The sequence below is a fragment of the Symphodus melops genome, assembly GCF_947650265.1.
Source record: "Symphodus melops genome assembly, chromosome: 22".
NCBI lineage: Eukaryota > Metazoa > Chordata > Actinopteri > Labriformes > Labridae > Symphodus > Symphodus melops.
In genome coordinates this window covers 10,518,129-10,541,071 of record NC_136712.1, presented here as the reverse complement: position 1 = coordinate 10,541,071, position 22,943 = coordinate 10,518,129, and the positions used below count along the sequence as shown (strand labels likewise).

At 40.2% G+C, this 22,943-nt stretch overlaps 1 protein-coding gene across 4 annotated transcripts in view; it reads right to left on the bottom strand.

Annotated features, from left to right (window-relative positions):
* Positions 1-22,943, bottom strand: part of ccdc146 (coiled-coil domain containing 146) — a 43,840-nt gene that overhangs the window by 6,000 nt on the left and 14,897 nt on the right. The window contains exons 3-18 of one of the 4 annotated variants that reach the window (XM_079334714.1): positions 21,500-21,582; positions 20,439-20,654; positions 17,249-17,306; positions 16,036-16,118; positions 15,744-15,837; positions 15,542-15,615; positions 14,338-14,565; positions 14,145-14,234; positions 13,421-13,517; positions 12,216-12,308; positions 11,092-11,259; positions 10,277-10,365; positions 9,004-9,168; positions 8,593-8,668; positions 7,926-8,074; positions 7,595-7,823 (exon numbers count right to left, since the gene is read on the bottom strand). In XM_079334714.1, the coding sequence (XP_079190840.1) occupies positions 7,595-7,823; positions 7,926-8,074; positions 8,593-8,668; positions 9,004-9,168; positions 10,277-10,365; positions 11,092-11,259; positions 12,216-12,308; positions 13,421-13,517; positions 14,145-14,234; positions 14,338-14,565; positions 15,542-15,615; positions 15,744-15,837; positions 16,036-16,118; positions 17,249-17,306; positions 20,439-20,654; positions 21,500-21,582 (1,992 nt within the window). Of the gene's footprint in view, positions 1-7,594; positions 7,824-7,925; positions 8,075-8,592; positions 8,669-9,003; positions 9,169-10,276; positions 10,366-11,091; positions 11,260-12,215; positions 12,309-13,420; positions 13,518-14,144; positions 14,235-14,337; positions 14,566-15,541; positions 15,616-15,743; positions 15,838-16,035; positions 16,119-17,248; positions 17,307-20,438; positions 20,655-21,499; positions 21,583-22,943 lie in introns of those variants that run through there. The other 3 variants (XM_079334716.1, XM_079334715.1, XM_079334717.1) reach the window with 3 other exon arrangements.

Here is a 22,943-nt window from a genome sequence, read left to right as displayed (position 1 = left end):
ACATGACTCCGGTCTTAACTTAAAAGTATGACTGTCATGTGATTAAAGTGTGTTTTGTAAGGCTAAAGTTACAGATGTTCAAGAAAAAAAAAAGAGATGAGAGGTGGACAAACAGAGATGGAGATGCAAGGGGAGCAGGTGTACACGGAGGGACTGATAAAAGGTTGACAGGCGGAAGAAGATAAAGTGAAAAAGAGCAAAGGAGAGGCAGCATTAAGCCCACAGAGGGGGAAAAAGGGAGAGAAAAGGATGGAAAGAAGAGAGAGAGAGAGATGGTAAAGAGATGTGGAGGAACAGGAATTAGGATTGAGCAACAGGGACCAGGGTTATCTGCGGTTTGACTGAGAGCATGACTTTGGTGACAGCTCCTTGTTCATGGTGAGGAATAAGATGCATGCTAAGTAGGTTTAAAAAAAAAGTCAGATAAAGCAACAGAAACTGGCAGAGTGATCCGACTTCCTGCTTGTATTGCAAATGCAGGGTGCCAAACTGCAACTGATAGAGTTCTTTAAAATCCAGCAGCCACACTTTATTCAGATACTGTGTTTTTCAAATCATCATATTTTTCAACAAAAAACTGTTTTGACAAGATAGTGTATTTAAAAATAAACTTCCTCATGATAAGGCTTGAGATACATTAAAGGAACAGGACAGTTTTTCCTTTATTTGAACACAGCACAAAAAGTCTCAATGTTTTTTAGCCATGTTTTTTTACGTTGCATTTTAACAACGTTCTACAGATCGCACCAGTTGAGTTGTAGAAGTCATATTCCACTCAGACGTCAGAGAGAGCACGATTAAATACTATGTCATATGCTTTTAAAATATTGTCACATTCAAGCCAATAAAGCTAACTAAAATGAATTTAACTAATGGATGCTGGCAAGCTAAGATTTGAGGCTAGAAAAGCTTCAAGTAGAAGCCAGCTAGTAGGCCTGCACTACATGAGAAAAACATTAACATTTCATTCCACATAAGAAGTGAAATAAATGAACTTTTTTTACATGCAATATTTAGAAAATCTGGGGTGGCTGTGGATCAGCGGGTACAGTTGCTGTTTCTCACATTGGAAGGTCAAGGGTTTGATCCCCAGCTGTGAGCAGCATGTCTGCAGCATTGTTTTGAGTCCTTAAAAAAATAATCTTACAATGACTGGGGTTAAAAAACCATGGAGGAGGACCCAATTGCAGGAACAAAAAGATGAGATTTATTTTAACAAAACAAAAAAAACGTATTAAATAATAAATCCAAAAAGTCCAAAAGAGCCATGAGGACAAAAACAAAGTAATCACCAGGAGCACGACTACCAACACCAACAAACTACAAAAGACACATTACAGACTACCGACTACCAAAGACAACAAACACACACAGAGGGGAAGAAACACTGCGATGTGACAGACATGGGGTAATCAGACACAGGTGAGACTAATCAGGATAATCAAGACAGGAGGGAAACAGAGAGTGGAAGGAAACACTGAGAACTATGAAGTAAAACATGGAACACTGAAGAAACACAGGGAACTGAAGGATGTAAGAAAACACAGCGAGAAGATGTTACAAAATAAAACTGGAAACACTGAAGACTGAACAGGTAAACACCATAACACTACGCTATGAAACAATCAACACTAGTAACATTAACAACAAAAAATTAGAACTAAAACAAGACTCAAGACTCTAAACTATCATCATCGTGACATGACAGTAGATGATGTATATGTTGCCATTATCTTGTGTTACTTAAAAGTCGATTTGAAGAGTGGGGACAGCAGGGGTAAATAAATGCTTCATTATGTGTGTGCACATAAACACCAACCTGAAGACAAAAGGCCAATATCCCAATATTCCCTTAATGATGCAACCTCAGCTGTGATTTTAAGAGACTTTTTAAATTATAGTGCCTTTCCATAAGATACTGATGTAATGCAATGACCAGTGCTAACATTGTCAGCTAGTAAACTGCCAGTAGTACAACACTCCCTGGAGAACTGTATGTAGGGGGCCCATCTACACAGACACATAGACAAAACTTCACTTTAGTGTAGTAATGACACCTCTAAGAAATCAATGAATAGTTTTTTGCTGTTTGTTTTGAACGGTTTATCGATGTGTTAAGCTAGCATAATGCTATGTTGCTATCGAAGGATAAATATCCCTGGTAAAGAAACCTCACTGCATTAGAGATGTTATTTATGTCGGCGCTTTAAATGAAGAATGACGTTTTCAGACTGTGGGAGAGTGTGCAAATTCAAAGTGTATGCCCACTCCTGACTTCTGAGTTTGATTGATCTGTGTACCACCCTCATACGTGACAACCCTAAGCCATTTAAACAGTGCATGATGGATGGACGCAGCCCGTCTCTGTCACTCTCCTTCTCCTCTATTCAATAAATCTTTTTTCTCCCTCTGTTGTGTCCTCGTTCTTAACATTTTCATAGCCGTCCTCCAGCCCTCTGTTTGTTTACACTGCTGTTTGTCTTTCTCTTTGCATTCATCTATCTCTGTGTCAGTGTCAGTGTTCCGCCTGCCTGCCTCTCTGTTTTCTTCATCTGACACTCAAAAACAGTTGACTTCATGATTGTTATAAACTTTTGCACACGTGGCAGCAACGACGCAGAATAAATTAGCATATGATCTCCATAATTTTCCTCAGTTAGGTAGTTGGCGTGATGGTAAAATAAGCTGCATAATCAATGACAAAGTGAGTGCTTAGCAGTGTAAAATTAGAAGAAAAAAAAATAATGAACTTACTTCTATGGTGTTTCTGAAAACAAGGTTACAAAGTGCTTCACAGTTAGAGAGCATAAAAGACAAAGGGACAGATCTGTGAAGCAGAAAAGGTCAGTAAAGTAAAACAGCAGTAAAATCAGAATCATAATAAGGTGATGTAAGGTTAATTAGCAGAACATGTGAGCACAGGAGCTGAATGGAACCTTTCATAAGCCCCAAATGAGGAATAGATTATAATTGGATGTCACATTATGCCTTTTATCTTTGTTTCTATAATACCGATTTAACAGCATGTCACTTAATATAAGAAGCACATTCCTTCTTAGAGTATGTACACTGACAAACTGAAGTCATGACCAAGTCAGCATTGCTTTGAGGGTTCAATCTGCAGAGGGGGCGAAATGATCATTCTGATCAAACATCTTTTAATAGATGAATGCGTTTACATTGTCAGATGAGGGAAATGATGTGAAATGATATAAAAAGTTAACAGGTGTTAAATATACTGTGGTCCGAAAAAGGTTTAAAGAATAAAAACAGCTCGGACAGATTGACTTCCTGAGGCAAATCACAACAACAACAAAAAAACAGTCAATTTCAGTCTCTAACTGGAGCCCAGACTAAGGGGTAAAAAGGTTAAAGTGAGGCTGTAAAATGACGGAAAAATGAGTGCCAGACACCTTAAAAGTAAAAAATGATTGCATGTGATTTAGAGAGACGTCACCCCGAAAGTGAATACGAGAAGCCAAGGTGTGCATTTTTCTTTCCATCTGTAAAGCCAGCGTATAAATCTTATTAAAAGTCTGCTGTGGGAATCTTGAGCAGCTGCTAACTCTCTGGTGGTCCTGCTATACTGTAGAAGATGCTATCACTGGAAAACTGCAACAATGTTATGCTCTTATTTGACACTCTGAGAGCTCAAATGAAGATTTGGAGGTTACCAGATTACTTCAATTGGTTGTAGAGACATGCTAAACATGAACCATCGACCCTTTTTTTTCTCTCCATGTGTTTTTTTTTTTCTTTTTTCTTTACCTGTTCTCACATTCAAAAACAAATTCACCCTGCGAAAGATACCACTCACAGCATGTTTCCCTGTGGTAATCACTTCCAGACAGGTTGGACCAAGATTTAAGAGGGACAGACAAAACGATATGACTCACCACCTTAGGGACGCTGCAGTACGTCACTCCACCCTGATGTAAATCCTCCATTACTGACTGAGTGTGTGTGTGTGTGTGTGTGCATTCTGACTCTAACTCCTGATGTTTGTGATATTATGTGGCATAATATAATAGAAGTAGAGCTCGTCATTAGAGGACTGTGGAGCGGGGTTGCTGCGAGGCAATTATGACAACTTCACCAACACAGCACCCATCTGATGGTGTGCACTGATGCGTGCGCACCTGTGTGTGCGTTTGAGCTGTCAACGCGCCAGCAACTCATAAACAAGTAGTAAATTCACAATCTGACACCAAGCTCTGTTTATTTTTGTGGCAATTAAAATTCCTCTGAGCAAATGAAAGCCTCAGAGTATATTGAACTTCTATAGTCCCACAGATGGGCCGATTTATCTTTGTCAAAATTTCTCATCATGGAGAGGGGTGGAGGGGGGGCTCTCCGTCTGCAATGAACAGATAAACTGGTCACAGATGAATACAAATACACAAATACATAATAAATCGACAGCAAGGCAGCTGCATGGAAATTGAAATCGCACAGAGAATGAATTCACAGGGAGGATGAATTGAGGAGGCAGGCTTTTTGTAAAAAAACAAAAAAAAGCAGAGACCCATGTGTTCTCCTTTTTTTTGCACCCAAGGGAGGTAGACGGCTGCGATTTAGAAAATGATTTGCTATTTACTCACAGGACGAGCGAGACATGGAATGATGAGTGCATGGGTGAATGCATCACTGAACAGATGAATTAATTCACTAATCAGGATGCTAACTGTTAATTGTAAAAAAGCTGCGGGAGGCCAACAGGTTTTTTAATACTGAGATTCAGGCACAGAGCCGTAAGAAAGCTCCAACCTCACTTTCACATTGAATCTGTGATGGTGTGATATTGGAGTCCGTGTGTGGGACTTTACATTGCATCACCAGTGTTGCACCAGAGGCAATGCTAATTAGTGTCAGGATGCTAACATGCATAAAATGAACAGGCTAATATGAGAATACTCATAAGGTGCAATTTCTTTTTTTGTAGGTTCATAATCTTAGTTGGGTGTTAGCACTAGCATGTTAAAGGGGACATATTATACGCTTTCTTCACCTGTTCAAACAGTCTCCCTGTGCGATAGATATCCATCCAGTCCTTTGTTTGTAGATAGATAGATAGATAGATAGATAGATAGATAGATAGATAGATAGATAGATAGATAGATAGATAGATAGATAGATACTTTATTGATCCTGAGGGAAATTCAAATGAAACATCTGTGCTGTGCTTTGGTCCAAATATAACATGAATCAAGCACCATAGGACACCAGCTCTCTTGGAACGCACCGCTTTGGTGTGTGTGTCTCTTTAAATGCAATGAGACCCCCTGAGTTTTCCCGGTAGACATCACTCCTTTGTAGAAAGAATAAAAATGGCAGACCTGCGCAAAACAGGAGAACAGGAAAGGGGATTTTCTTTCCAGAATCCAACTTGTGATGTCACAAACTGAGAACATTTAAAACAGAGCATTTTTCTGTGGTGTGGTAGGACTTATGCAAACCACAAACAAAGGACTGGATAGATTTATTTCAGATGTGGTGGGTTGATAGACACTCAGGTTACCCAAATAAATGTTCAAAAACACTGTAAAAGTGGATTTTTCATAATGTGTCCCCTTTAACATTTAGCATACATTCCACTTCATTAGAGTGACGTTCTGCACCATATGTCATGTCACTCCCTCTGACAGTTTTTGAGATATTTCAGTCTGGACTCAACTTGTTGACTTACTTACCAGCAGGCACTCATTGCCATTCATAGAGCAAGCTGCTGGCTGGCTTAAAAAAGGACAGAAGGTTGGAATGTACCGGATCTTCGGCCAAATGCAAGGTCAAGCAGAAAACAAAAGGGAGAAGAGAAGACTGAAAAGGGAAGGGTTGTTGGACGGGGCTTTCTGACATAAAAAAAAACAAACAAACAAAAACATTATTCAACAATGCCTCATGGGGAAGAATGAAAGACAGCATATTCTGATAAGGGGAGGAGGGAAAGAAACAAATCATATGAGACACAATAGAAAATATAAGTGAAAGGAAGAATATGGCACAACAAAAGGCATGTTGTAGCAACTGATAAACAGCAGAAGGAGTAAACAGATGGAGAAAAGGGAAAGGGGCGTTTTGTTTTTGTTTTTTTGAAAAGCAACACATGGTGAAGGCTGTTCCAACAATGCGCTCATCCAAAAAGGCACAAGACTCAGAAGAGTCCAACAGCAAGTCAAAAAAAAATACAGTCTCTCTGATGCAAAGCAGCAACACACCCATTCCCACGACGCAGCCACTGGCAGCGAAACACAGCGTGTGTGCTCGCCTTTCTCAAATCGCTTTCCTTCAATATGCCTGTCACTCTCCAAGTAATGCAAAGACGCTTGAGTGTGTTTGTGTTTGGTGCGTGTCTGTTTTTCTATGTGGAAGTTGTGCTGTGTGGTTGTTTAGGGTGGTCTCAATTGGTTTGGTTCTTCTTCCTCTTTCTACGTGTTTGTCTGAAGAGTTTAGTGAGCATAAGTTTTGGTTCCATCATTTTCACCGTCCGTCTGAGAGCACTCGACCACAGACTGGTGTCTTAAAAATACATTTTTTGGGGGTCAGCCCCTCAAAAAGGGCAACAACAGTCTTTAAGCCTTTGTTTTACGGGAAGAAGAGATTCAGACTCTGTGCTTGCTTGCCACAGTTTTACATAAGATCTGCACATGTCAAACTCTGCATGTGGATTGCCTTCAAAACAAAACACTTTGGCTGATTTTACTGCACGCCAAAATGACTGAATGATTTACTGGATTTAAAATGAAGCCGTCCTACTCGATGTGTTTTGAAACCTAGATCTGCTTATTGGTGGTGGGAAGTGCAGGTGAAGTCATCTTGAGCTTGTACTTAACGTTCTGGAGTTCCCCTAACTTTACTAACACACACACACACAGAAACCTGAACAATAACCTGAAATACCCCAGTCACATGTATAAACAATCATGTACAATGAGGACTTTTCCCTGATTTCACATAAATCACATTCATGTCTTTTTTTTTTATCCAGCTGCAGGGACACACAAACACATAGCTGGACAACATTTAGGACATTTTGCACTTTTGGACACTGATGTGGATACATTTCAACCACACAATCGTTTTTTTTCTGCACAGCATTCATCATCTGATCACACCAGAGAGAAACTAAATAACAGAGGAAAGTGCTTCCAGATAGGAATTGAAATTCAAAGAGGATATCTTGTTGCGCAGGTACAAATGTGCATACATGCAGTGCATGGTTATGGTCACTGTCGCTTCTGAGAACAATACATCCTCTGCTCTATTTCAACTTCTTATTCTGCAAGCATTAAGATTCACAGAAAGAAGAAGAAGTGGGCGTGTAGAAACTGCCATGAGACACTGTCATCAGTGTTCAACAAAAGACTGTTTTTAAAGATTGCACATCTCTCCACCTACATAGTTTGCAAATCATTTATTTGCAGCTCTAAAAGTTTACATGCATAACTTATTTTTACTCTTACTTGTTTTCTATATTCTTTCAGTGTGCAACAATGAATATAAAACAAATAACAAGTGGGATGTTCTGAGGAGTGTCATATGCTGAACCCCCCCCCCCCCACAAGAGTTGGTTTTTACTTTTGGTCAATTCTCCCACCTCAATCTGCAGCATGGTGATCTCTTCCTCCAACTTTTTCTTTAAGGGCACCTCCTTCTTCTTCAGCTCCGTCCGCCTCTTCTCCTCGTTTATCGCCAACTGTAGGTCTCCCATGTCCTTCTCCAGGCTCTCCAGCGCCTTGTTGCCCTTAGTAACGGCCGCCTCCTGGATGTTCACCTTTTCATAGTAGCTGAATAAAACTTCCTCGTGCTCCAGCAGCTGAATTCCACTGCAGACGACACACACAAAGGGCGATGATCATATTTTACTTTTGTAAGTCAGATCAGCGTTCATGCAGCATTTAGTTAGCGATGTATTCTTAATAACATACAGGGAATTGCGGCGCTGTATGGCTGTTTCTTGATTACGATTTATTTCCAGTATTGCTTGCTCCTGGACGTTGTTCATCTTTGTGAGTCTCATTGACTCCAGTTTGCAGTCCTCAAACTCTTGACTGATCTGATGGTGCTTCCAGGCAGCCTGCAGCCCAAAATAACCACAAAAAAACCCACACACAACATCAAACACTTCAAACACACATTTGTCAGTCTTTATAAGGAAAAGCACTTCAGCGGCTAATGCTGTCGTCTTTTCCGTGCCATGGAATGAACTTACACTCTCGGGATGATAAACAACGGCTGCAGTAAACTACAAAAGTTCACAAACACTTATAAACTGGATACTGGGCGTTGTTGCTTTCTGAGTGTTTTATGTAACACACAAGATTAACAAAGGGGAACTTTGAGTTTGCCTCCTTATCTGTGAAGCTGTCAAAAACAAGGTTTTAACTGGCCGGCCAGAAATCTTCAGCGCTCTCCAAACGACTCGACAGCCGTTTTGACTCTGCGTCTCTGTTAAACTCTGAGGAACCCTTATTTCAAAATAGTCCCTAAAACTTACGTAATCAGTCTATTTAAACTGATAATGAACAACTGATCGTGCACAGCGTGTTTGGACTTCTCTCATGTGTTTGTGTGTTGTAGTGGATGTGTCCTGACCTTGGAGATGTCGTTGTGCAGTTTGTCCCTCATTTTCGAGATATTAGCGATCTTCATACGAGCCTTTGTGAGGGATCTTAAACACACACACAAAAAAAAAAACACACAGAAAAAAGTCATCAGAAATGATTAACAATAACTCAGATGCACACATAGTTTGAATGATTGGTTAATGAGAAATGTATCTGTAGAAAGATAAGAGTGTAAGGTAAAAGGATCTGGTCGTTTTTTTAAACAAATGCAGCTTTTGCATGTGTTCTTTTGCTGCTCATATATGTCCTTCAAACAGACAAATCTACATCAAAAAAGGTAGAAAATGTATGGATTCTGTGTGAGGTGAAAAGGTAATAAGAAACTCTTTTTCAGAGGCCTTCAGTGCTTCTCTTTTTTTAAAGACGCCCACACGCTCACCTGTCCTTGTTGACGGCGATGGTGCGTTGGATCTCCGTCTCATTTTCCAGCACCTTGACCTGCTCCGTCAGCTCTGTGATTGTCTGGGAGGCAATCTGCTTCAGATTTACATACTTATTCTTCTCCTCCATAACCATTTGGCACAGCTGACAATACTGTGATACCCTGAGGGGGGGAAAGCCTTGATTAGTGGAGAGGCCATTGTGGACCTGGATTAGAGGACTAACGCCAATCAAGGGAGTTTGAAAAAAAAGAAATGTCATTAATGGTTACATGTTGTTTGATCAAATAAATGTACTGAAGAATTTATATCTACAGCCAATGATTATGTTCAATTTCTGACTGAGCTGATATAAATTGACCAAGATGTGGTCTTGCTTGTTTGGTAATATGGACCAGTGACCATCAAGCTCTTATCTTAGTATTACACATTATTTCAAAGAGTTCAGAATATGAGGTTAACTCAGATCAAAATGGGTAAAAAAATTGATGAATATATCAAAAAGTTGTTGTGAAAGAAGTCATTTTAAATGCAATGTGACAATTCATTTAATTTCACAATTGCCGTGCGAAATATGCCAGTTGTGAACAATGTCGGCTAAACAGGAGAACAGTTTTCTCATTATGAATATAGACAGAGCGTACACGTTTCATTATCATCCCGCCTTGGTTTTTGCTTGACAAGCTGCAGCTATTGGAGCAGATTCCACGGCAAGTGCATCCACATCCGAAGCAGTGTGGGGTGCACAGCTCATTGAATGCATTGCAAGCCTCTCCTGTTAAACAGGGTGGTACCAGTCACATTAGTCTGTGTCTGTACGCTGAAGTATGACCAATTAGAAAGTTCTGGTTTCCTGCCCAGGCAACATGTGCAGATGTCTGAATTAATTGTGATCCCAGCTGTTACACAGATCAGAGGAAGCAAACAAATAACAAGGGACTCAATTATTATTTGGGAAACGAGTCCCTCAATACACAGAGTAACAGGAATTCAATCTGCGCCGCTTCTACTGCTGCTTGTGAGGCGAAAAGAAATCATTAAGAGCATTTATGAAATCTCTTTTATATTCAGTCTAAAGGTTTATCTCTATAATAAAGGAAAAAACTAACAAGGAGGGACTTGGTGCCAAAGGCAGGACACATGCAAACAGGCAGGTGATTATTCTTACTTACTACTGCCTTTTAACAGATTAGTAGCATCTTTGTAACGCTCCTTTGTTTTTAATGAAAGGTGGCTGACAAGGAAAAAAAGAAGACGAAACAACAGTGACACCTGCGCTGCAGCATAGTACTCAGTTTGTTGTGATCCATGATGATTAAGGCTTTTTCCTGCAGCTCCTCCTGGATGTGCTGGTTCAGCTGCTGTGGATGGAGTTACACAGGTAAAAATTACAGTATCATCACTTCCATGTGTGTGTGTGTCTGTGTGTGTCTGTGTGTGTGTGTGTGTGTGTGTGCTCATAAAACATCAACCTTCAATTGTATTTGTGTGTTAGCAATTTTCAGTGATGTAGCAGCTTTTCTTCTGACAGTTTTAATGCATATAAAAAGGGAAGCTTATGTAGCAGTCCTGACATAGTGTACATATTTTCTGAAATAACTGATTCTGTTTGGAGCCTGTTATTGATTTGGTTTTTGTCATTTAATAATCAGGTAAAGTTCACTGCAAGTGTGGCAGTAAAACATTATGTAAGAAATTAAAAAGCAGTTACATTTTGTTTGGGACGAGTCCCATTTTTGAAAGTAATTCGAGATGAAACCCCCCTCTAGGACTTGAGCTTCTTTTTTGCTCGACTAAAATTGCCTGGAGTCTGCACATTTTGCAAATCATACTGAAGATTACACGTTACTGTGACAGAGGTATTGATAAAGTAAAGCCCAGGCATTTTCATTCATTTTCGGTTGCTCTCGTGTCACACTAAAGAGTGTCTTAAATAAAAACCGCTCTTTGATGTTTCCGACACATTCATGCATATAATGTGCATGAATGTGTCCGCAAAAGGGATTAAATGCACAAATAAAAACATCAAAACCTATTTGAATTGCACATTGGTGTGTCAATATGTGTTGTGTGTGTTTGTATTGAACCTCAGCCCTGAGCCGTTCACGGTGCTTTTGGCCCCTCTCCTCGGCTTTGATCTGTGTCAAACATCGGAGGTTATGGAGTTCTTCTCTGAGGCAGTTTGACTCTCTCAGCAGCTCCTGAATCATCCCGTACTGCTGCTTTTTTCTGCTCTCGTCCTCTGCTACTGATAGCTGGGTTGGAACATATTTAGCATCGTTTTAAGTTAAAAAAAAAATGTCACAACTGCATTTTGCCAAAAAGCAGCCTGGCAGAGCAAAGTGAACTAAGTGTGCCTTAAACCTAAGAAGCTGGCTAGAGCCTAGCTATCGAAACGCTTCTGAGCAAATGAAGACCTTGGCGCCCTTTGTGGACAGAGTTGTACTTTTTTTATTGTTTTGCTGATATTTCAGTAAGGAAGTTTCCAACAAAAAATGCCATTATGCTTCCTTTTGTAAATCAATGAGGGGACTGTGGCTGACGTAGTTGAGTTGGTTGTTTCCCTCCAACTGGAAGTTCAAGAGTTCCCCACTTCCTGCAGCTACATGTCCGATATGTCCTCTGGCAAGACACTGAACCCCAAGTTGCTCCCACTGCTTTGGTGGGAACGAATGGGTATAAATAGGACTAGTTATTTCTGATGGTCTCTTTACATCGCAGCCTCTGCCATTAGTGCGTGAATGTGTGACCTGCGGTGTAAAAGTGCTTTGAGTACCGGTAGTCAGAAGTCTAGGACAGAGTCCATTTACAGTCAAAGGTATCACTCACTGTTAATGTTAGTTTTGAAAAATGTTTGGAAAAAAAATTTCTTCAGAGAGCTGGAAGTCTTTTTGCCTAACCTCTGACCCCCCAGCAGAATTGTGGTATAAAAAAGCTACATTACATGGAAATTATCAGTCTTTTTGCTAATGGTCTTTGTAGCTTTTGTAACTTACAAACATAAGTTCTCATTCCACTCTGTTTCATAAACAGCAACAACCTACTCATAGGAGTTTTATAAACTCACCTTTTAAGATGCTGCTGAATCAACACTTATTACATCCTTAGCATCCATAAACACAGATTCAACAAAGAATCTGTTAGAATTACCGCTGTTTTACGTCATACTGTCGCTAATGATGATGTTTCCACCCACACATGTTATTCCTACCTGTGCTGCAAAGCTGACTCTGAGAGCATCCACTTCTTTCTGAAGCTCCATCCGCTGCTGAACGCTGGCCTCTCTTTTGGGAACAGCCTCTAACTTGAATAAGTTGGAATATCAAATCAAAACCAGCCAGTTGAAATTGATTATGCAAAAATGTTCAGCTTTGGATCTTTTAAAAAAAAACTGCTTGTGGGTAATATGATCTGTTTCTGTGGTTCCTTTTTTTTTACATGTTAAAGAAAAAACAAACATGAATATCCAGTAAAAAATGATGAAATACAAATCAAATCTAGTCTCATATTGATATTAATCATTGATGGAGAAATAATTAATACTATACATCAATGTTTCCCAGAGGTTTTCAGTGACGCTCGAACTCTGAAACTGATAAATAATAAATGCCTTTAGGCGTCGGGATGGCCCCTCTCTGCAGGCCTTTGTGTTCAGCACTACGAGTAACATCGCTCCATATTTGCAAATAATTCGTCCCTGGTGGACCAATAAGACAGGATCAGGAGGGTTAAGACTTTCTAAAAAGACAATGCAGTGCCAACATTTGCATTTCAAAAGCAAAGAATACACTCAGCAGTTTAAAACAGTGTATGCAGTCATGCTGTGTTAAGTTTATAACCCAATATTCTGAAATATCAAAGCCATCAATCACTTCCTTCTGGAGATTAATGATGCATTTATGTGGTTATCCCGCAGACTCCACGTCTGAGTCTGAGTCGGAGTCTTTTTATTTCGAATGATTTACTGTTCATGTGAGATTCGTTATTGATGGGCAAATTAGCAGAAATGCATGAATTACATTGTACGGCTGCTTTGTTTCCAATAAATGTGGAATTCCCAAGCGTGTCATCGAAATTTCCTTTCATATTATTTGTCTGTGAGATGTGCTGACATGTTTCCCTCGACTGTCTCTTTTCCTTTTCCTTCTCACTGATTTCCCGACGAAAACTGAACATCTGTAAAATTAAAGGAAGCTTCAGAATAATAAAAACAGCCTCGCTGATTTAATGTGGGGATTACTGTCACCACGATACCTTTCACCCTCCAAACGTTCCACCACTTGTGCCAAAGCCTGGTAATATTTTCTAACCAGTGGTCAACACCAGTCAAAACATCATTTTGCCAATTGTGTTTTACCATCAGGAGGTTTACTGGTTCTTGTTCCTAACTCATTAAAATGGTCATCTGCAGGTTACCTGTGCATGTAGTTCACTGGAGATAGACTTTGTGTGTTCTAGCTGCTCAGTAGCAAAAGTCAACGCCTGCTCCATCCTCTTGAGGGCTTGCATCTGCCTGAGGGTAAAAACACATCTTTTAAATATTTATCATGATAACCTCTCTTGCATTTACAAACAGAGAGAGAGAGAGAGAGAGAAAGAGAGAGAGAGAGAGAGAGAGAGAGAGAGAGAGAGAGAGAGAGAGAGAGAGAGAGAGAGAAGAAGAGAAGTGTTTAACTAGGGGTTTTAATAAGGGTTAACTTTGCAATATCATCAATATTCTATATTGGATACTCACATGTACTCCCAATGCACAGTGATACAACTGCAAAGCACGAACCACCACGACACACTAACTGAACAACACAACTTGTGACCGTGTTTGCAGGTGAACACGCGTGCTAGCCTTTTGCCCAAAAACTGAGGAATTTAACCAAAAACAACGAGTCGATCTTATCTGTAAATGTCCGAGTCTGAGTCATCAGTGCTCGAGGACAAGTTGACTCACAAGTCCTGAAAATCAGGACTCACAACACAATCAGCTACTCCAGATGTCGTGGTTGGGTTTTTGAAATGTATCTTAAGAGTCTTCTGTAGATGGGAAAATGATGCACGGGTTGAAAAGATTGGGAGACGTTCTAGAAACACTTTACCCAGAGTCATTTGCGTTTGCAACAGAGCTTGCGTGCACGTCATACTGTACCTGTTTTTTTCCTTGAGCTGCACAGATAGACTCTCATACAGGTACTTTCTGTCACACATGACGTTCTGCATCTTCATTTCCAGGATTCCTCTGGTGAAAAAAAAGGCCCACATGTGACAAATGTGTTACTTCATCCCATGGTTTCGTTTTCATTTCGAGTTAACCATTTGTTTTCACACACTGGGACTCATACCTGTTCCCAGTTAATTCCGCCTCTTCCTCCTGTTTGACCTCTTGTTCTTTGAGCAGCTGTCTGCCCTCCCTCTGACTCGACTCTACTTTGGCCCGGAGACCCTCCAGCTCCTCATTCAGCTCCTTCTTCCTCCTCCTAAGTGAGTGGTTACACTGCTCCACCTGCTTCACGTGCAGTTCCTTTTCGGACATCTCTATATTTAGCGCTTCCATTTTCTTCAATGCAGCTCTAATGCGTTTGGGAGAATAATAAAACACTTCAAGGTGAACTCAGAACACCAAGAGCAGGGCATCCACTGTGACTCTTCTCTTGCAGTAGAAGACTGCACATGTTATAAAGTAACTGCATGTGTATCCATATTTTACACACTTCCCCCTCCCTGCAAGTGCCCCTCAGCTTTGTGAATTTCAAATTACAAGTCATAGCTCACACAGCTCGTAGAGACAGTTCCAGTGCACCACTTGCAAGGCTAATATTAATTTGAAATAAACATAAAAGAGACTGCAGAGAACCTTCAAGTGGAGCCATTCTCTGGTGAGGAGGGAGCTGTTGGACTTCAGCTGCACTCCAGCTTCAGAAGCAATAAAAAAATAATGATGTATGTTGCATGTGTTGGCCATTAAAAAAAATGTGGAGGATTCTAAATAATTAAGAGTTTGCTCATTGCGACAACTTTCCTTTATTTCTGTGTCCCTCATTTTGACTCAAATATGCATAATCCGAAGTTGTTCTGTCCATAGAACATCAAAAGAATTTTGGCTGTAAAGAAACAATTCCAAGTGGAAACCAAACAATGAAAACAAACCTGGGATCTGCTGCTTCATGCAGGAAAATGAGCAAACGTGTAGCTCCAGCTTTGCACTGATTGTGTTTGTTTTTCTGTCCTACATTAAGCGGGATCAAAAGTTTACAATGAGCAAAAGAAAAAACAATTAGCTGCATATTCTTCTCCCCATTATGAAAGCTCAGATCTCATCCGGTTTAATCCAGTACTTTCGTGTACAGGAGATAAAAAAAAAGAGAAAGCAATAGATTAGAGGGGGATTTGTGAGGGATCGTATGATTCATTTTTCTAAAGATATTTATTTCTCAATGTTGTCTCCTTTAAGCATCATAACCCGCTCATCTTTATTCCATGTATTTCAAATACTAACGTCCTTCTTCTTTCCTTATAAAAAATACTAAGGTGCTAAAATGTACTTACTCCCTTTTAGAGTTTTTCCTTTCGATCTCTTTTAAAATCTGGTCGGGTACGCTAATGAGCCGCACTCTCTCAGCCTACAAACACGAAAGAGAAATGTAAGACAGCAGATTTGTTTTGCTATTGATGTTTTGCTGTGAGCTATGTGAGCTGACTCACTCACACGTATACTACAACACACACGCACACACATGCACACACACACCTCTTTGAGCTCTATGATCTCCGTCTTGTCTTCCAGCTCCTTCTGCTCGTTCAATATCTGCTTTTCATGGACTTCCACGTCGTTCTTCAGATTTCTGTGCATGGATTGAAGGCAGGGCGGACACATAACGACTCATTATTTGAATACTTGTGATAAAAAAGCTGTAGGTCTCACAATTGTCAAGATAAAGAGTGGCTCGGAAACACAATTCACTGAATTTTAAATATGGACGCCTGCAGGGCAATGTGAGAAAACTGCACATGGCTCACAGCACACTCGGCAGATAAAATACCTGAGTTCCAGTTGTTTCTGGGCAACTTCTTTCCACAGGTCTTCACATTTGTCCTGCAGGGCCTTTGTTCTGCTCTCCAGCTCCTTGAGGACAACCAAACAGGATGCACTTTAGAGCAAGTGGTAGACTATCACATCAATAATTACAATTCAACTGAGTCCAGGCTTCAAAACTAAAATGATTCTTACACTTTGAGTCTCATCCTGACTCTTAAAAGGTATTTTTTCCAAGACTCATGAACATACTTTTATCTGCTGTGGAAACAAGGACAAATGTATGTGACAACTGTGATTAATAAGCTATGCTTTTTGTCACTTTTTTTTTTTATCCTGTATGTGTGTGTGTGTGGGTGGGTGTGTGTTTGAAAGAGAAGAATGCAAACTCCCCCTAGATAGTGTTTTATCAGATTTAATCTCACACTTGATTCTGTAGGTCCTATGGGAAAACGTCTCATAAATGGCCCTATCACACACACTCTCTTTTACATTTGCACAATAAATTGCTTGAACTGTTCCAGTAAGCAGTTTTCCTCCAACGACTTCAAAATTTGATTGGATCAACTCAGCACAAAGACAGGTATTTGTCGGATAAATGGGTTAGCTGGAAGTTGTTATTTAGTTTCATTTCTTTGAATCAATCGTAAAATTAAACGCCACCTTGACTTATAGGAATGTACTTCTTTTTCTAGGCTTTGGAAATGGCATGAGCCGGAGGAAACAAAAGCAGAATTCTATTACATTTGGAATGTTTGTTTTTGTGATCAGTAATTAAACTGTGGTTGCATAATTGAGGCCCAAAAGGGTCCAAAAAAATATAATTAAAGCTGTTGAATTTAGTCAACAAGTTCTACACAGCTCAAACCGTAACCTTCTTTGTCAGCAGCAGCAACAGCAAATCCAGTCGGTATGCTATGGGCTAACGAGGACTAGTGCTTGTTGTCAATTCGCCTCATTTGCCTCGTAAAAAAAGCAAGGACAAAATCTTATTCAGCTCATCTTTGAAGCGGAATGGGAGACAGAAATATGAAAAATGTTTTACATTTCAACAAATAGCTCCAGAAAAAAAAAGCCATTGGCAAGTCATCATATAGAAGGATTAAGCCTGAATGGAGGCTTAAAGTAGAAGTCATATTTATCCCCTCTGAAGACCTGCAGTCTCAGTGGTAATCCACAGACTCTGAAACTACACCCGGATGGTGCAATGATGAACTTACGGCAGATTTGGGCTGAATCGCGTTCTCCCTCTCCAGATATTGCTTCTCTTCCCAGAGACTGCAGAGGGGTGAGGTAAGGTGAGTGGAGAGGAGAACATTTTTAAAAGAGAAAACAAAATGAATGTGTTATCAAGGGAAGTAAACAACATGGTTCAGGTTCTGGGTCAGCAGAATAAGGAATGCAATAAGGATAGAAAAGGCTAAAAAATACATTCATGTGCAGTTTCCATCTGACCTTAACTCGTGCTCAAAACTCCAGAAAGTCAATTTAAATGTGCAAAACATTATTCTTTGAATTCTTCCCCGTGCTGCCTAGATGCTTCTTGAGCAGTTAATTAAAGTCTGTTTGAAATAATTACCAGACAGTTCAGTCATTGTAAAAAACCGAAGAGTGGCACGGCTACACAATGCAAATGATATTTATCTTCCTGACAAGTTGATGTATTTGGATATTAACAGAGAAAACGGTGTGAGTGCTAAAATTATGAGTCCGGGAAAAAGTGCTGAATTCCTGTGAACCGGTTTGGCCTGAAGATAAAGGGCGCACAGATTTTAAAATGCATATTTGCATGGCGAGCATCTGTCTGTCATATGCAGGCCGCCGGCTATTTGGACAAGAGAGAAGAAAGGGAGAAGATGTGAAGAAGAGCCCAGAAGACACAACAGCAAAATGTGTCCAAAGAAAGAGATGGTTGGAGGGCTCTCACGACGTCGAAGCTGTCACAAGTAATGTGCAAACTCAGTGTTTAATATTGTCTATAACTGCATCCTCAGAGATCACTCTAAGTGCTTTTCATTTAATATTTCAATTACTGCTGTGCCTACAGCTCTGTGCCTCAGTGTGTGTGCTCTGCAATCAAAAATCTCTGTATCCTACAGATGCAATACAGAGGAGAGTGCTGCGTCTTGTCTTCACCTCTTGAACTCAGACACTTGAACTGCCTTCACTGCTCACTCCTGCAGAAACTTTACTGATACAAGTGTCTGCATACACATTAATAATCTGTACTCAAAGGTTCCAGATGTAAGCATTGGAAGTGTTATTGTTTGTCTTTGGAGAAGTCTAAGTTGACCAATCATACATCAGCAGAATGACACCCATCAGGCATGCATCAGCAGCAACCTGATGAGGGTTACTTTTTTTCTTTATGAACAGACATCTACACGCAAGTCGACAAACTATCTGTTCAACAAAAGAGCGAGTCAAGTGATCCAAGACTTTCTCTTGAAAGTTTCTCTTTCAGGTTCATTCCTCTGGATCAAGACGGAGTGAAGCGTCTGTGTAAGTTACTATTTACAGAGAAAATGAGATGTACGAGAAACAGCTGAACAGGCTCTTCTCTGGAAGATGTAATGAAGCAAGGACAGACCGTTTATTTTTGTTGATTTGTCTTGAGGAGCAAGTTTGGCATTGCTTTTGATCTGAACACGTGGTCACTTCCCAAATCGTTTTTTAGACTGGAACAATGCAACGCACAGAGAAGTTAGTCTCGGCTGAGGATGTGTATTGCTAACTGCTGGCCACGCAGGAACACTCTAAAAGTTGCCCTTTAAGGACCTAGTGGTTAGTGCGCATGCTCTATATATCGAGGCTGTAATCCTCTAAAATCTAAAATTTAAATCTTACACCTTGTTTTGCGCTCAACCAACATGGTTTTCTATTCCTTCACTTTTAACTCACATCTCAACTTGTTTCTGCACCTACGCAACGTTCGCAGAATAAAATGTCAACACTTCATTCACTCAGATGAATACAGTTCAACATCAGCAGTTATTCTGAGATAATAAGTGTCTTAGCTCTGGTGCTTTTACTCTGCCAGTTATTTTTAACTGTTAACAAGAAAAGAACTTCAAAGAAATCACACTTTCATTTCATTCGCATTTTGCTGTTTTGCTTGTCTGTCTGAAAATGAATCCAGGAAGTAAAAAAAACATAAAAATAGCTGAATTGATAATGTTGGTATAACCTGAAAGCACTTCCAACCTGTAGAGGTCAGAATGAGTCATTGCATATTTTCGAGGGGTCATGAGCTGAAACGTTTGGGAAACCTTGCTGTATGTTCTCTTGTTGCTTAGCGATGTTCCATTAACCTCCCGTTAGCCCTTGAAAAGTTCAAGTTGTGTACAGAAAAGGGATAGTAGAGGTTGGTGTGTTATTTTCCACTTGCGTGTTTGTCTGTGTGTGTCTGTGCGTGTTTGACCCTTTGGACGCACTAACATGGTCGTCGAGTGAGTTCATGGTAGGAAAAAGAGAAACCTGCCGAAAGAGGAAGATTGGCTGCAATGAGAAAAGAGACTCGTGGGAAGAGAACAGACAGGATTAGTGGAGAGGAACAGAAATGACCGCACATCAACGAAACTTAGATCTTTAAGACAAGTAAACACGTTACATATAATACTCTTTGACCTGTTTATTGTATTATGAATTCTGTGTATTGAGTAAACATTCACACACCGTATCTGTGGCTACTGAAACAAAAACAGGGAAACCAAAGCTGTGACTAGAATATACACAGATACATACACACACTCATCTGCAGAGTTCTTTTTACGATATAATTGTGTGTGTGTGTGTGTGTGGGTGTGTGTGTGTGTGTGTGTGTGTGTGTGTGTGTGTGTCCTATTTGTGCTTTAGTTGATACGATTTCACCTTCACCTTCCTTAAAAGTCAATGAGAGCTTGCAAGAAGGCTGCCTCACACAGCTCCCCTCAGTGTTTGGTCCCTAGTTGCATAACTGTAAGTCTATGCGTGCGTGTGTGTGTGAGTGTGTGTGTGTTTGTGTGTGTAGGTGTGCGCGTGTCTGTGTGTGTGTGTGTGTGTACGTGAGTGTCAACACATGCATATACTCTGCTACTGTACACAACTTCTCCCTCTAACACCCCAGTTTCACTTCTGTGTTCTGTCCTCTCTCTCACTCTTGGTTTCCTGTCAGTGTGTGTGTGTGTGTGTGTGTGTGTGTGTGTGTGTGTGCGTGCATGCGTGCGTGCATGCGTGCATATTCATTTGTAAGTTTGACAAAGCTACAGACAAATCTGTGTTTGTATTTTCTTGGATCAAATGTCATATTCCTTTCTTTCAGCTGACGCTCGATCAGCATCAGATTGAGAATGAGCTCGTAACGTGACTGATTACAATAACAATGAGTGTGTGTGTGTTTTGGTGTGTGTCTGTACAATATAAACAGCTCACCATTTCAGCTTGTGCTCCGTCTTGTACTCTCTGTCCTCGGCAGCTCTCAGTTCATTGTATGCCTGGAGGAGCTGCTGCCTCAGTTCATTGACCTCACTCTCAGGCTGCTCAGAGGTGCTCTGCTCCTCCGCTCGCTCCAGCTCGGCCTGCAGACTCTCCAGCTCAGCACGACACCTCTTCGCCTCCCCCAAAAGCTGGAGCTCAGAGTCCTGGCTACTGTCGGATCAAACAATAAAACGAGTATGTGGTATGCAGTGCGTGGACGCTTTTGAAGCCTATGCTTTGTACATTTATATGCATTCACAGATTCCTACACTAATGCGAAACAGTGTTGTAACTCCACTTTTTTCCTTTCTTTCAAAGTTATGTAATAAGTTGAATAACATTAACAGTCTTAATAAGAAACTATTTTTGTATGTATTTATACAAGAAGATAAAATGCAAACTCAGGAAGCTGGGGGGGGGGGGACATACAAAACAATCAGAAAACATACAAGCTTTCTGATTTTTAAGATGGACTTTGCTGTAGTGTGCCAACACAATTAAACATGCCTGGTTTTCTTCTCTTCTTTTTACGAGAAATTACAAAAAGATCCGTCTTGTTTTCAAATGTAAATTGGCCCGAAAAATAATTTCACTTCCTCCATTATGTGCCTTGGTTGCAATTTTCAGAATCAGCGTTTCATTAAGAATTTCATGGAGCTTAACAAGACATGATGTTTTGGAACAGACTATCACAGTTATTTTGGACTCTTGTGCTTCTTTTCCCCAGGATTCCAGTGAGTCAGGAGAGACATTCAATGCAGGTTTCAAACTTTACCTTAAGAAGCCAATAGCTTGATAGGACCAGATATATATATATTTTTTTCGAGTCACATAGAAGAGGTGCACAACTACATCTGATAAGAAGTTAAAGTACTTTTCAAGGACACTTGAGGTGGATGGATTCTGGCTGTCACAAGAATTGAACTTCCCTACTGTGCTTTATTCCCAGCATCATAGCAGGCGTAATGCACCTTCAATATAGAACAGTGGCGTTTCGTTCCAACAGGAAAACATACCTCTTTAGACCATCATGGAGATGTCTGTAGCTGGACTTCAGCCTGGTCACTTTGGTCTGACTGATTTGGCCCGACGACAACAACTGAAGAGCACAAAAAATAAAAACATTGTCAAAACACAGAAGACTTTTTAAAGAATTAAATAATTTGTGTCATGCTTCTCATCATGGCAGCCCCTTCTTCTCCAATTGTGTGTCTGTTTCTCTCTACATTCGGAGTGTCTGGCTGCCCTCAACTTGACGCCAGATTGTTCCTTCCACTCGTGTGTATTGTTTCAATCTCGGCTCCTCAGTGTAATTATTGCCCTGTTTATGTTAAGCTTTTGAAGCTAATACCACCGCTCGCCCTCTTGTGCCCCGCGTTGGCCTTCACGGACACTTCACTGTTACTACTCACCGACTAAACTGGATCCTGGGTCTTCACACGACTCTTCCCATTTGCACCTGCCTGAGTCACGCTTTTGGGTCCAGATCGAGACTATCCATCACAATTTGCATTTTTATCTTTCTAGGTGTATTTTAAGTTTGTGAACAACATTTACACTCCTTTTAGCAGTGGCTGGGATTAATGAACCCCTCCTGTCCAACATCAGCATCTGCAATCTTTAACTCTGTCAAGATAAGTTAGCAACTCATTTCACATTCGTGCAGATCTTTAGAGTTTCAGCACTAGACTGAAACAGTCTTTCATTAATTTGTATAGATATGAATTCAATGTTAAAAAACAGGACAGAAAACTTTTTTATTGAATTTTAAATAGACATTGGTTAAGCCATAAGTCTTGGACTCTCAGTCTTCCCTCAGTTTCCTGTAGGCTACATGGAGCGGGGGGGCTTTGAATGGAAGCATATCTCTACAATTCGCTGTTCCTCCAGGAGAAAAAATTCAATATGACAATATTGAAAAGGAACCAAAAAAGATTCTGACCTCTAAGCAGTTTTGTTAGAATTGTTCGGAGACTAAATTAAATGTCCAAAGGTAAGACAAAGAAACGTAAATCACTAGAGACTCTCACATGGTTTAAAATCTAATGAAAGTTGAAACTGATGATGAAATAAATGCTTCATTTTAGCTGTGCTTTTACTGTTGTATAAAAAAAATCCCTTTTATATGTGTGTGTGTGTGTGTGTGTGTGTGTGTGTGTGTGTACGTGAGGAGCCAACAAAGGAAGGCCAACTCCCTGATGTCTGTAAAGATTTACCCTATAAGCTAGGCTGAACACACTTTCATCAGCACAGCAGGTATCACAGTATCAGATCGCATTATCACAGAATGAAACCTGAACAACAAAAACTATCTGCAGGAATCTCAAAAAGGGAAGAAGAATCTTTTACATAGGCCATGTAATGACAGGTAGATAGAAGTCTTGAGATAATAGGTACCATTAGCACTGAGGGATTTGAAAGAAAAATAGTTGATAAAAAAAAGAAAGATATAGTGGTCTG